The following is a 15605-nucleotide window of genomic DNA, read 5'->3' as shown; positions in this document are numbered from 1 at the left end:
TAAATATTGGATTAATCCATAAATATTTTCTCCATTCATCAATCTCATACAATCTTATACATATCTCACAATACATATCTAATCCATATATACAATCGCATATCTCATAAGACATCTAAATCCAAAATGATGATATCATAAACACAAAGTATACCACAACTTAAAGAGTTAACAAAAATTGTACCATACATATGAAATAAAATATCCAAAATGATATCATAAACACAAAGTGTACCACCTCTTAAAAGAGTTTACAAAAATTGTATATTGCATATGAAATAAAATATATCAATGGGTTCGCTTAGCATTTGGCGTCAAATGCGTACCCAACATAACAGGTCAAGTATATGTACGTCACTTAACGATTACCTGCAAATGATAAAACCAAAAGAAAATATTAAATTACAAACCTATATCTAACTATTTTGAAAGTGCAAACCTAGATATAACTAGATTATATTACAAGTGACTAAGATATGAAGATCTACACATACTTTGTGATGATCCACAATGGTCGCCTTCTGCATCAGCTACATGCTCATCTTCATTTGTTAATCCATTATCACCTATATATAAATAGATGCAAATGTATATTATGCAATCATATATATGTTCTTAAGTCAACGGTAATGAATTGTGTTTGAGCAGCTAGTTCCCATATAAAATGATAAAAGATAAAGGAAGAACAACATAAAATAATTTTTATTGTGTTTAAGTTATATAAGCCAACATTAAAGGATAAAAGATAAGCCAACATTAGAATTTCAAATTTTATGTTGTTCTTCCTTTATCTTTTATCATTTATTATGTTTAAGTTATTTTTATATAACTTAATGTTTGAACAGCTAGTTCCCCTATATAACTAAAAATAATTTCGGTGAGCCTAGATACCTAGGCGCCCTTAATTAAGGGTGCTTGGCTGGCAAGCGTCCCTAACTAAGGGCGTATAGATAGCAGGCGTCCCGAATTAAGGGCGCTTGCCAACCAGACACACTTAATTAACTAAATTGGAGCATGCCCTATTGGAATGTCCTAAATTAAGGGGACGTTTTTCTGCACAGGCGTTGCTAATTTTATTTTGTGTTATTTACATAATAAAATGTCCTTATAAGGGGATGTTTTATTAAAGCGCCTCTATTCCAAGCGTTAGTAAACCTTGTTTTTTTTTTTTAGTGTACCTAGGTTCATCCAAATAAAGTTCTAATTGATTATTTTGTGCATCATCATCACTCCATCAAATGCTAAAAATTCTTACATGAAAAGAGAGAATATAAACATAACCTGCTATAGATTTCAATTCATCGTTTATTATAAAGAAAATGATAAACAAAATCAGATCAAGAGAGAGATATATATACCGGATGTGACATCGGGGCTAAAGAGAAGAGAGGGAGAGCGGCAGAGTACGATGTCTGCGGCGTGAGAAAGAGGGGGAGAGTGGCAAAGTATGACGTCCACGGCGTGAGAGAGAGGGGGAGAGCGGCAGAGTGTGACGTCGGCAACGAGAGGAGACAGAGAGCGGCGAGCGGAGAGAGTGAGTCCGTGAGAGGGAGAAAGAGAGGAAAATTAAAGAGTGATGGAGAAAGAAGAGGGGGGTAGCGTGGCGAGAGAGTGTGAGGAGAGCTGGAGAGGAAAAAATGTTTTAGGTTTAGGAGGTCCTCCATCCTTTAGGTTTTTTTTTTTTGATCATTATAAACGTGTCTGGCGGGTCACTCATGGGTTGACCCGCCAGACACAAAATAAACTGGTCAAAAACGGGTTGTTCATGACAAAACACGTTTAAGGGAAACCCAAACCCGGTAACTTCATGTCATGTTCGTGTCGGGTTTACGGGTCGTGTCAAAATTGCCATCCCTACTTGTAGCATTACTCAGAGAGACATGACTCACCTGGCATGGTTCAACAACGCTTTTTTAGGCTCGTTTGTTTTGACCTAAAATGCCTTTTTTTTAGAAAATTTCACAAAATTCTCTTTAACTTTTACGTTTTTTGAAAGCACCTCAAAGTTCAAAAATTCTCAATTAGGGTATCGAACTTTCAATTATTGTCTTCCTTTAAAATTTTCCATTAAGAGTGTGTTTGTGATTGAGATTTCATAGACAAAAAGTGAGATTTTAAATCAAATCACAGAAATTGTTTGTTTAGAATTATGTTTTTAAAAAATTGCGATTTGAAAACTCAGATTTTCTGCGTTTTCAAATCGTAAGTAAAGAGATGTTTTTTTTGAAAATGCACAATTTTAAATGCTAAACTGTGATTTTAAAGGCCAAATCGTAATTTTGCCAAATACTTAATTGCGGTTTTAAAAATTATGTTTTCAAATCACAATTTTTAAATTGCACTTTTTGAAATCGTAATCCCGAACGGACCTGCAAAATTCTCAAAATACTTCCATTTTTTTATTATAAAAAATAAAATAAAAGATTATTAAAAAAAATCTTTATAATATTTTTGCAACAAGTGAAACCGAACTTATTTGCTTCTATACTTCTATGAACATCCAAATATTCAATGATTTGTTAGATGTATAATGCAACGTATTCCCATTCATATTCTAGCATTTTCTTGTTTACAAGGAACACGAAATTGCCGTCCTAGTAAGCAGTAGGAGTAGGCTGGAAGTGAACTTTGTCACAAGAAAGTCCAAGTTTTCTTGTTCACCCATTCATATCTATCATCATTCTTCTTCCATCATTTTTTCTGCAAGTTAGAGAGGGATGGGTGCCATGAAGACTAAGCCATGACTCTTATTTGTTCTGATCCTGCCATGTTACACAGCATGCTTCTCCATAGGTAGCAATTTTGAGCTTAGTTTCTTCAAACCAGGAATTTCATTAAAATCCGACCTGGGCATATGTTATAAAAGGTTTGATAAGAAGAACAGTATTGTTTGGGTAGCAAATAGAGATAACCCTTTGTCTAACCTTTCAGAAGATGGCAATCTACTCTTGTTTGAAGGTTCCTCCTATATTACATCTTGTTTGAAGGTCCTTCTACAAACTTCACCATGTCTCAAGGAAGGAACTACGCAGTTATTTGGTCATTTCACTAAAATGGGAATGAATCACTATATTATTAGCACTTATTTGCAGAAATAACTAAATAAACTTGCTTAGCTTGGGATACTGGCATTGCTTAGAGTGGTTGAACTGTGGTGAACCTAATTATGTCACCTCACTGGATTTCTATGTATAGTGACCAATTATTATCCTTCTATATCAAACAAGAGAGAAGGCTTCAAGCAATAATATACTATTATTTTATTTTGATATTGAACTCTATGCGATCAATTATGGAATATACACCAACAATAATATGAAGAAAAGAAAGAAGGATATTGAGTTACTACTATTTAGTTATGAGAGTGTATCAGCTGCAACAAATAATTTCTCAGTAGTGAATAAGCTTGGAGAAGGAGGTTTTGGACCTATTTACAATGTATGTTTTATTTTTCAGATGAATATGCTTGGAAGACTATTAAGAAAACTTACATTAATGGTAAAACTTCATGAAAGTTTAAAGAGCTTTCAAAAATTACACGAGCTCCATTTCTTGTCCAAGCTTGGCTGGCCAGGGTTGGTACCCTGTTCGAGCTCGAGCTCAACTTGTATCAGATTATTTAAATTTTGTTTTAAGTATTAAAAAAAAAAATCAAAGAAACAGAATACTTTTTTTTTTTTTTTAATTAATGACATGATTAAGTATAATAAATAAGTCTCCATTCAATCATATGATTAACAATTCAAATTGATGATTCAATTATCATTCGATACTTAATGGTTAAATTATTTAAGATATGACCATATGATTAACTTTTATCATTAAATTATGTACTATAGAAGTTATTTTTATTAACATATATTTATGAATTAATATGTAAATATATAATATATACAAGTCGCGCTAATAAGCGGGCTGAGCCCTTATACGAGTATGTTCACAAACTCTAAACGAGTAAGCCGAGATTTATAGGGGTATGCATCGTTTAATAATCAAATATAGTTTAATGTCCACAAATAGCTCATTTAATAATCGAGTCGCATACTAGCAAAGCTTTATTAAAGCCGAGCTCACGGGTAGCTATGTTCATTTACAGCCTTACATGCTCACGCATTATTGAAGGGATCGCTCAAGGACTTTTTTATCTTCATCAATATTTAAGGTTCCGAATCATACATAGAGATCTAAAACCTAGTAACATTCTATTGGATAGTGATATGAGTCCAAAAATATCAGATCTTAACATGGCTCGAATAGTTGAAGGAAATGAAACACAAAAACACACAAACCGGTTTATTCTCTAGTTAGTTTTCTCCGAAAACTTTTATTGACTTCAATATTGGAGCGTCTATGGTCCTTTCGGGGATCATCAAACTTCTTTGTTAAACACACAAACCAGTTTATTCTCTAGTTAGTTTTCTCCGAAAACTTTTATTGACTTCAATATTGGAGCGTCTATGGTCCTTTCGGGGATCATCAAACTTCTTTGTTACAATCCAACCATAAAAAAATTTGCATCACCATATATATATATATTGTTGAGACAATTTTCAGTTGGTGATAGAACAACACGTGCAAAAGAGAAAACAATTAGACAAAAAGAGTTTGTCGAAATGAATTAGCGGGAGATAGCTCTGATGCTTAAATCATTATAGCTTCGTTTGGCAAGGGAAGGTCCAGCACTGTAGCTGGAACGGTACTGTTCCAGCTACAGTGCTGTCTGACACTTCCCTTGACTTTTCGATTTTTTTTTTTTTTTTTTTTTTGAAAAAACAAAGCATGAAAATGGGTTCAAAATTGCTGCACGTAATTAATTTTTTTTTTTTTTTTTTTTTAAGCCAAATAAAATTAAAAAAAAAAAAAAAAAAAAAGAAAGGGAGGAGAACGAGGGGTGGCTCCAGCCACCCCTTGGCCAAAATGGGGTGGCCGGACCACCCCATTTTTGGCCAAGGGGTGGCTGGAGCCACCCCCAGGCCGATCTGGGGGTGGTTCGACCACCCCCATGGCCAAGGGGGCGGCCGGACCACCCCCTTGGCCCCAAAAAAAAAAAAAAAAAAAAAAAGGAAGGGGTGTATTTGGGGGTGGCCGGAGCACCCCCAAAGGGCTGGGGTAGTTTCGGACCACCCCATACGGCGGTGTGGGGTGGCCGAAACCACCCCAGCCCCTTGGGGGTGGTCCGGCCACCCCCAAATACACCCCTTCCCTTTTTTTTTTTTTTTTTTTTTGGCCAAGGGGGTGGCCGGACCACCCCCTTGGCCATGGGGGTGGTCAAACCACCCCCAGATCGGCCTGGGGGTGGCTCCAGCCACCCCCTTGGCCAAAAATGGGGTGGTCCGGCCACCCCATTTTGGCCAAGGGGTGGCTGGAGCCACCCCTCGTTCTCCTCCCTTTCTTTTTTTTTTTTTTTTTTTTTTTTTTTTTTTTTAATTTTATTTGGCTTTAAAAAAAAAAAAAAAAATTAATTACGTGCAGCAATTTTGAACCCATTTTCATGCTTTTTTTTTTCAAAAAAAAAAAATAATCGAAAAGTCAAGGGAAGTGTCAGACAGCACCGTAGCTGGAACAGTACCGTTCCCGCTACAGTGCTGGACCTTCCCTTGCCAAACGAAGCTTATGACTCCTCACAAAAGAGTTTTTATGGTAAGAGTAAAGTTGAAAAAAAAGTGTTTTTTTTAATAAGTTATTTCGTAAGTTTTCTTTGGTAATAAGAAGTGTAAAATGTGTCTACCATTTCTTATCCCCCATGACTCATGAGTGAAAGAAGTTATTATTATATGTTTTCTATTTTCATATTTACTGTGAGTCAAACTGTCCAAGGAATTATCCAAAAGAAAACTTTATTCAACCTATCTCGTGACCTGTGAAGCTTATCCACACCCAGCCCACATTATTCACACCACTTTTTTCGCACTACCCTTTTCCCCATGACTCACATCCCCCAGAATATATAATAATAAAAAAAAAATCAGGTTGGCGCTCTGTTCTGTTGCTCTTTTACGCAATGCAAAACAAGACGTAGCCATTATTTCAAAAAGGATACGACTGACACGTGGCCACATTCCACGTGTCTTGTCAGTAAAGGAGCACGGCACACGGAGGATCCCCAAAAACCATAAAACCTCCTGTCTTTCTACCAAAAGTGCCGGGCTGTTTCCGTCATTTCCACCTACATTTCCCTGACTTTAAGACGATAAAGTAGATGATTGTCCACCCAGATGAAAAAAAAAATCTCCTCCTCCGCTTTCTTTCCCACTAAAAACCAGTTTCAGAGAGACAGAGAGAGAGAGAGAGACAGAGAGAGTGGGGGTTCACGAGCTGCGTCACCGCCTTTCCATCTCTCTCTCTCTGTGTGAAGCTCCAAAAATCTGAGAAACCCAACGAGTGTGGTGAGGTGTGGTGTGGGGTGGGTGAAGCTTCACGGGCTCCAACCCTTCTCCCAGTCTCTTTCTGCACCCACCAGCTTCTCTTCAATCCAGCGGTTCACGTCCACCCACGTCACCACCTCCACCGCCCATCTTCCAGCTCGATCTTTGATCGCCTCTCTCAGCCATTGGTGTTGCATATCTTACATTCCCGGGAGAATAATATAATGCGTCAAACAGAGCTTCAGCTTCTGCTTTAGTTCTGCGTGGTGCTTTTTGGGTACAAAGTGTTTGGGTAGAGAGAGAGAGAGAGAGAGAGATGGATAGGTCGACCGTAACTGTGGGACCGGGCATGGACTTGCCGATCATGCACGACAGTGATCGGTACGAGCTGGTGCGAGATATCGGGTCGGGAAATTTCGGGGTGGCAAGGCTGATGAGGGACAAGCAGACTGATGAGCTGGTCGCCGTTAAGTACATCGAGAGAGGTGAGAAGGTTAGTGTCTAAAAATTACTTTTTTTTTTTTTTTTTTTGAGCTCAGCTTTGATTTTTCTGATATAAAATTTAAGGGTTCGAGAGCTTAATTGGGTGTTTAGTGCTTGGGGATAAGTTTGTTCTCAGTCTATTGTTCTATTACTTATCTTTTGGTGGTGGGAGTTTTATTTGAGCTATGTTCCATGTGTTTTCTCATGGTAACTGAGTGGATTATTGGGTTTTTCTTTCTTGAGGATCAATTAGATTTGTATTCGATGTTTGATTTTTTTAAAAAAAAATTCGATATGTGCGTGTTTATTTTTGAAAGAATTGAGTGCTTTATTGGGTTCTTCTTCTTCTTCTTCTTCTTCTTCTTTGAGGGTCTGTGACTCGGGGGGCTTTCAGTATAGTGCCCGATTTCTTGGGTTTTTGTTTGTGGGTGGTTAAAGTAATCTTTTTCTTTGGTGGGTTGTATATGGGAATTGTGTGGCTATTGGATTCTTCATATTTTAGGATTGGCGGCTTTCGGTTTATATTCCAATTACTTGTTTTTCCTTGAAATTATGTCAGTTTGGTTTCGGTTGCATTCTAGTGGTTTATGAAATATTTGGTTTTGAAGATTAATGGGTTCTAAATTAGTGGTGCATCTATGATGGATGAGATGAAAAGAAACTATCTTTGTATTCGTAATATCTGTAAATTAGCATTGGTTGTCTAACATCTGAATAAAAGAGCTGTTGGTACAATCAAACAGAAAGCAATTTGAAAATTTCCAGTACCTTATTCTTGAGTTTCAACTCGGTAAACCTACTTAGACAGTGTTGTACAAGGTCGCTTAAATTATGACCCCATTACAGTTCAATGTGTTTCCCTATTGAGCAGTCCTGTCCAAATTATTTAACGTCAAGGAACTTCAAACTGATCTTGTTTAGTGAGATAAATGGATTAATTTTTCCTTGCATTTGATGAGTCTTAACCATCTCATACCTATATTCTTCTGTAAATCACTCTTGGAAGTTTCAACCATCTGATTTGAGCATTACTTTTTTAATTAAAAGATGGGGAAACTTTACTCAACTTGTCTGAACTTTAATCGTTTTTGCAATCACCCTTCCTAAAGTTCAAAAACTTTTAATTTAGTGTTTCAAAATTTAAAAGATTTGCAATGTCACCCCTCCCGTTAGGTTTGAGATAAAATCAGACGACAAAGGAGTGAAGTTACCTCTGTAAAATTTATAAAATTACAAAATTACCATATATATATATATATTAAAAAAAAAGCCTACACAAGCTGTGGGTCACTTGTGACCCAATGTAGGTCAGGTGACCCACGGCCGTGGGTCCCAAGGTGGGTCATCAAACTCACCAGACCCAACACTAGCATTTTTTTTTAAAGGGGTATTACAAACTTTTTAAAATTGGATACACTAAATTGAGAGTTTCTTAACTTTAGGGGAGCGATTGCAAAATCGATGAAAGTTGAGGGGGTTAAGTGAAGTTTTCCCTTAAATGATTGATGAACTTTTAAAACTAATCTCGTTAATAGTACATACAGTAGGAATGTGATTGGTCAAGATCTTATTGTTTATATTATCATGGAAACTGAGGCCATATTTCTATCCTTTTATTAGACTGCTGGTTGAAACTCTCAGTCAGTCCCGTTTGTATAGGCTACAAACCATCTTAATATGCTTTGCAAAGATAGGGACTTGTCATGCTGGGCGTCTTGGACCTCTTGTTCTTTTGTGGATCCCTGTTTTGTATTGTTGTTTACCCAACGTTTATATTGTGTCAATAGATAGATGAGAATGTACAAAGGGAAATTATAAACCACAGGTCATTGAGGCATCCCAACATTGTCAGATTCAAAGAGGTATGTTGGATCCTGGTGTTTTACCCTATTTTCCTCCATAGGGACTATCCTGAAATTTAGTGACATTATCATGTCACTATAGGTCATATTGACACCGACACATCTAGCTATTGTGATGGAATATGCATCTGGAGGGGAACTCTTTGAACGGATATGCAATGCCGGCCGGTTCAGTGAGGATGAGGTTCTTATCCAATGTTTTGATTTCGTTGTTGATGATGCCACTGTATTTATCTTTTAATATACATACCCTTCTGTTGTGTTGCAGGCACGCTACTTCTTCCAGCAACTAATATCAGGAGTTAGCTACTGTCATGCAATGGTATGTGAATTAAGTTTTCTATTGGTCGTTTATGCCTTAAAAAGATACCACTATATGTCTGAGTTGGATTTCCTTCTCTGTATCTCTTATGAAGCAAGTATGCCATCGTGACTTGAAATTAGAGAACACATTGCTGGATGGAAGTCCGGCTCCTCGATTAAAGATTTGTGATTTTGGGTACTCCAAGGTAGTAATTTTCTTTTATTGTTTTTACCCATATCTTATACAACGCTGGTGCCTGTTTATTACTGGAAAGTGCTTGTTGCGTTTGAAACTGGACGTGCTTCCAGATATACACCATAGGCTGGTAGCTTGAATGTTTATATGTGTGTTGATAGGCATTTCTTGTGGTATTTTCCTTTTTAAGTAAGTCATTAAAATATATTTGCCTCTTTTTTTACAATGTATTGGTTAAGTGCATAGCATTGTTTTTGGTAGTATCTCTTTTTTTGTTTATTCCATCATTGGTTGTCAATATCCACTACTTACACTCATCTTATTTTCTCAGTCTTCGGTGCTGCATTCACAACCAAAATCAACTGTTGGCACACCTGCATATATTGCCCCTGAAGTGTTGCTTAAGAAAGAATATGATGGCAAGGTAATATTTTTTTCTATGGACACGAATCAGTCTCTTTAAACTGTGGAATTCATTTCTGTCCAACTAAAATTTTTAATGCTCTCAATGTTCTATTATTATATTTTTTGTTAGGTATCTCTAGTTCTTTCCGAATGCAATCATTTATGAAGCTTTATAATTTCAATATCATAAATTATCCAAATTTGCATTGTTATTATTACTATTATCTCAGCTTACAACAACTTGCATGTTGGTTTCTGCAACCATACATCTTTGCATCATGCTACAATGATAGCACAAGGTTAACCTGTTTTTATCTCAGTCTTCACCATTAGTAAATTCAAAGTTTTGAGTTACTTAAACCACTCTATAATCAGATTTATTGATATAGGATCGAATTCCTACTCTGAAAGCCATGACATCTCCGCTTGCATTTATAGAGATTACAACTAGGTTCACCTTGGAGAAGATTTTATTGGTTATTAGCCATCTTTCAGATGGATTTTGGCTTTTGTGTTGGCAATGAACTGCATTTTTCTTTCCAAAAAAGTGTTTTTGATTGTTAAGTAACAAAGCAGACTATATTAGGCTTTCTAAATTTCTACTTTTTCACTCTCTAATGCAGCCACACATTTAGGGAAGTAATCCGATTTTTTTAATTCCCATCCCAAGTTACATGCAAACACTCATTAACAAATAACCTTAACCCGAAAAGAAATAAATCACTTTGCTTTGGAATTGTTTTCCTCAAATTTGCTGATTGATTTGCATATTTGCTCAATATATAGTTTCTGCTGTCCCCAGGGGTGGGGGCTCATGGTGTGGTTAAAGTAAAATGATAAAGTAATGTGCTATAATAAAATTGAATGAAGTATATAATTTTTATCCTACATTCTCATGTGTTCAAACTATCAATTTAATATATTAACTAATTTGCTGCTTAAATAAAAATAGATTGCAGACGTGTGGTCTTGTGGGGTGACCTTATATGTCATGTTGGTGGGCGCCTACCCTTTCGAGGATTTGGCGGAGCCAAAAAACTTCCGCAAAACAATTCAGGTAATCTACTGGACCTAATTATAAGTGAATGTTTTACTCCCCTGAAATGCTTGACTAAATAATTGAATGTGTTTGCAGCGGATTTTGAATGTCCAGTACTCAATTCCTGACTACGTTCATATATCTCCGGAGTGTCGCCATTTGATCTCAAGGATATTTGTAGCTGACCCAGCAAAGGTGAGTTCACCAAGTACATGAGTTTGTGTGCATCTATTGTATATCTTACATTCTGTGAGATTAGAGGGACACCATGTCCTGTTTGGGTATTGGAAGATTAGAGGAAAATCTTAGATCTCCAAGAATAAGCTTTGAGAGTAATTAGATATTAATCAAGAGAATATAACCACGAATAAGCCATGCAGTTTCAATATTACAATGAGATCTCTAAGAATTAAGTTTTTTCTTCTCCCAAGATTTGAGGAAAAGCTGCTCTAAAAGCTTTTGTATATATGCATATGGGGAGAGCAGGATGGAGGAGGGGGAGTGGGTTTTGCTAGGCTTGTCTCATCTACAAATTATGTGGAAGTATAGGCTGCTTTCCTGATATTTTTTTTTGGTTGATCTTACCTTGCTTTCCCTAGTATGATTAAGGCTTGAGAAGAGATATTATGTTACCATATTAGGTTTATGTATTAAGTTTATATTATTTTAGCTTAAGTCAGCTAACCCTAGCTGTATTAGGGTTATGATATTATTTCATTAAGAGTCTATTGAGCCCTAATTTATATATTCCAATAAGAGCTACTGACTCAACCCTAACTCTTTTATGTAATATGTAATGAATCCTTTATTTAAAGGGGTTGAATAAAGGTATGAAAATAATTAATCCCAAACCTTGTGTATGAACGGTCTAAGTTCCCTTAGAATCTAAGGTCTAAGTTCCCTTATAACCTAATTTATCCAGTTTCGAACTTAGGTTCGTAACATATTATTAACTTCCTAATTTGCATTCCCATGAATTCACTTGGCAACAGAGGATAACCATTCCTGAGATAAGGAACCATGAGTGGTTTTTGAGGAACCTTCCAGCAGATCTCATGGATGAAAGAACAATGAACACTCAATTTGAAGAGCCTGATCAACCCATGCAAAGTAATGATGAAATCATGCGGATAATTGCTGAGGCTACCATTCCTGCAGCAGGGAGTCACAGCCTCAACCAGTATCTGACTGGCAGCTTGGACATTGATGGTGACATGGAGGAGGACCTGGAAAGTGATCCTGACCTTGACATTGATAGCAGCGGAGAGATAGTCTATGCAATGTAATCCTGACTATTGCCTGCCAAGAGTTGCTTAAACCCATCTACTGGGTTTTGTTTGTTGGGGGTGTGCAAGATTAGAGGAAAAGCTTTTTCCTTTTCTCTGCAATGAAAAATCCTGGGTTTAAAATTTGTAAATGTCATTAGGATTTGTTCTTTTCGCTCCTATCTGTTCTAGCGATGTGCTACTGTATTGATCTGTATTTTTAGTCTTCGGAAAGTGAAATATGTATTGCCCGTTGTAACACTATAATTGTCATGTTTGTCGCTTTGGCTGGCTACATGTGTCAACTCATGCTTTTTTATTTGTGTTTATTGGGTGATTGGCTAATTATTTTTCTCTCTGAGCTTAAGTGGCTTGCATTTTTTCTTTCTAAGCCAAAAGGCAGGCGACGAGAGTGGTTAATCTACTTGAGCATGACTATCGTAGCATATATTTGTTCGGAATCAATAACAAGATGGGTTTAGATGGTGGGAAATAACATACGCTCTCTCAAGTTTGTTGAGTCATAATCTGATCTAGTATTACTAAGGGTATTAGCGACAACTAAGTTGGTAACACGCATTGATGTTGCATTACCAAGGGCATTAGCGACAACTAAGTTGGTAACATGCATTGATGTTGCATGACTATCAAAAAAAGAGTTTGAGAGGCTGGCCAATAGGGTTATTGGATGGCCATAAAAGGTTGTAATTGGAATTTTGTCATTTTTGTCGTTTTAGGGGGAGACTTTGACATTTGTTGGTAGTTAAGGGGATACATTGACACATTTAATAGTTTTCGGAGGAGGGAGACATTGATAATGGAGTGATAGTTTGAGAGAAGTATGTGTACTTTTTTCTTTTTAAAATTATAACGAAAATCTCATAATGAACTTACTAAAACATAAAATGATGATACCTTATCTCATTCCAAGTCCCTCAATAGACTTGCAGTATTCTTGAAGAAACTCATCAAGTCCCTCAATAGACTTACAATATTCTTGAAGAAACTCATCAAAAGAGAGACATCAAGTAGGCATTTACACGCACTAACACATTCAAATAAATAATCTCTTAAGGGCATAATTCATACCCCACATTTTACATGACCATAAACAATACTCTCATTTTTGAGCAAATATCAACTATGGTTAGCCTCTTGATCAGGGGTGGAACTAGAATTGTTGGTGTGGAGGCGAAACTAAACTTTTTAAGAGGTAAAAAAAAATTAATTAATTGATTTTGGTGGATCTATCTAAAAAATACTTAGATTAGGAAAATCCATGTCATAATATAGTCTTGTTGGAGGCAGAAACCTAAAATATAAAGAAAATAACATTGACCTTTGTTTATTCCTCAACAAATAATTACAAATATATTATCAAGCATGATCTTTGGAGTAGGGAAAGACTTGAAAATAAGAGAACCTTTATTGAAGCACAATTACATTGATATAGTCATATAATACACTGTAATACACACAAGATAACTCATCAAATGCACTCACCAAAACACACAAAAATAATAAAAAATAAAATAAAATAAAATAAAAAAAAAGGAGGAGAGGAAGAAGACTTAGTGGCAATGATATGATATGAACGAAACAAACATAACATCTTAAGTGGGTGATTAACCGCGGATGATTTAGGCATCACTTGAGGTCTAAATGATGTACTAATAATAACTTAAAAGTGCTTATTTTCTCTATCAAGATAAGCATTGTCATACTCTGATTGATTTACTCTAATCCTTGCATTTTATATTTAGCTGTGGAATATTGTTTAGTTATTAATCTTAAACTTAATTTGATATATATGAATGCAAGAAATTACATTTTGTAGGAATTTGGAAAGAATTTTACCAAAAGAAAATAAGAAAACATGTGAAGTAAAGCCAAGAGATCGAGAAAGTGAACCTAAAAGACATAGGAAGAGAAATAAAAATGTGTGGGAGTTAGGGGTGTCAATGTAGGCGGTTTCTAACCGCCAGCTAACTGCTAATCCCTATAACTGCTAATCGCTTAACCGCTTAACTGCTTAACCGTATTAACCGCCTAACCGTTATAACCGCCTAGCGGTTAGAGGTTATTGGGTTTACTAACCGTAACTGCTAAGCCTTTTTATATAATATATTTTTATAATTATAATTATAATAATATTTATACATATAATCATTAAATCACAATATTTTTTTAGATAATTAAATCACAATTTGAGTATTAATATATTTTTACTATAATTTATATGATTATATCACATGATCAATTGATCATTAAATCATTTGATTATATAATAACAAATTATACATATATAATATGACATAACTCATAAGTATACCAATTCATACTAATACAACAATTAAGTACCTAGAGATTTAGTTTCAATGTATGTTATAAACTTATAAGTCTATATATATTATAAATTATAATTATACATATATGCATATGAATAATATAAATGTATAATATCAATACTTAATCATATGATTCAATGACAATTCAAATATTTTATTCAAGTTAATCATATTATTAATGTACAATGATAATGTGATTTGTATAATATCAAATTAAATAATTGGCATTAGATTCAATAATGTGTTACTTATAACCACAATTGAAGTAATAATGTATTATCATTCTAATTTATATGATTATATAATAATAAATTATACATATATAATATGACATAAGTCATAAGTATACCAATTCATACTAATATAACAATTTAGTACCTAGAGATTTAGTTCCAATATATATTATAAACTTATAAGTCTATATATGTTATAAATTATAATTATACATATATGCATATGAATAATATAAATGTATAATATCAATAATTAATCATATGATTCAATGACAATTCAAATACTCTATTCAAGTGAATTATATTATTAATGTATAATGATAATGTAATTCGTATAATATTAAATTAAATAATTCTTATAAACACAATTGAAGTATTAATGTATTATCATTCTAATTTTAATAATATTATCACTATAATTGATATGATTATATCACATGATGAATTGATCATTGAATCATATGATTATATAATAACAAATAATACATATAGTCATATATAATATGACATATAATCATATATATCATGTGTCTTATTTGAACTTCTTTTATATGTTGTGTTGAACTTTTTTTATATTTTTTTTATGTGTTGTGACAGTTATGTTTGAACTTTTTTTAAATGTTGTGTTGATTTTTTTTAAATACTTTATTCAAGTGAATTATATGATTAATGTACAATGATAATATAATTCGTATAATATCAAATTAAGTAATTCTTAAAAACACAATTGAAGTATTAATGTATTATTATTCTAATTTTAGTAATATTATCACTATAATTGATATGATTATATCACATGATAACTTGATCATTAAATCATATGATTATATAATAACAAATAATACATTTAGTCATATATAATATGACATATAATCATATGTTTTATTTGAACTTCTTTTATATGTTGTGCTGAACTTTTTTTTATATTTTTTTTATGACAGTTGTGTTTGAACTTTTTTTAAATGTTGTGTTGATTTTTTGATTTTTTTGATTTTTTTTTTAAGTTAACCGGTTATGATTTAATATTTAAGGAATTTTATTTTTATTTTTATATTTTTAAGTACAAATAAATGTAAATTTTGGGTCATATATTTTTGATTTTTTAA

At 34.2% G+C, this 15605-nt stretch overlaps 1 protein-coding gene across 2 annotated transcripts; it reads left to right on the top strand.

Annotated features, from left to right (window-relative positions):
- Window positions 1-6219: 6219 nt before the first annotated feature.
- On the top strand, window positions 6220-12263 carry OST1 (Protein kinase superfamily protein). Of its 2 annotated transcripts, none has more exons than XM_059588681.2 (9): window positions 6220-6858; window positions 8636-8710; window positions 8793-8894; window positions 8979-9032; window positions 9127-9219; window positions 9541-9633; window positions 10567-10671; window positions 10750-10848; window positions 11646-12263. In XM_059588681.2, exons 1-9 carry the CDS (start codon window positions 6682-6684, stop codon window positions 11937-11939), a joined length of 1092 nt encoding a protein of 363 aa, XP_059444664.1. In that variant the 5' UTR covers window positions 6220-6681; the 3' UTR covers window positions 11940-12263. The 2 variants fall into 2 exon arrangements, with proteins under 2 accessions (XP_059444664.1, XP_059444673.1); XM_059588690.2 differs by having other exon boundaries at window positions 6716-6850.
- Window positions 12264-15605: the final 3342 nt, after the last annotated feature.

This window comes from Corylus avellana, chromosome 2, assembly GCF_965113065.1.
Source record: "Corylus avellana chromosome 2, dhCorAvel1.hap1.2, whole genome shotgun sequence".
Classification (NCBI taxonomy): Eukaryota; Viridiplantae; Streptophyta; class Magnoliopsida; order Fagales; family Betulaceae; genus Corylus; species Corylus avellana.
This window is presented reverse-complemented; position numbering and strand designations above follow the sequence as displayed.

Coding starts and splice junctions, on each gene's coding strand:
- OST1 (XM_059588681.2), top strand. CDS start 6,682: ATGGATAGGTCGACCGTAACTGTGGGACCGGGCATGGACTTGCCGATC. Junction 8,895..8,978: donor GCCGGTTCAGTGAGGATGAG/GTTCTTATCCAA, acceptor GTTGTGTTGCAG/GCACGCTACTTCTTCCAGCA. Junction 10,672..10,749: donor ACTTCCGCAAAACAATTCAG/GTAATCTACTGG, acceptor ATGTGTTTGCAG/CGGATTTTGAATGTCCAGTA.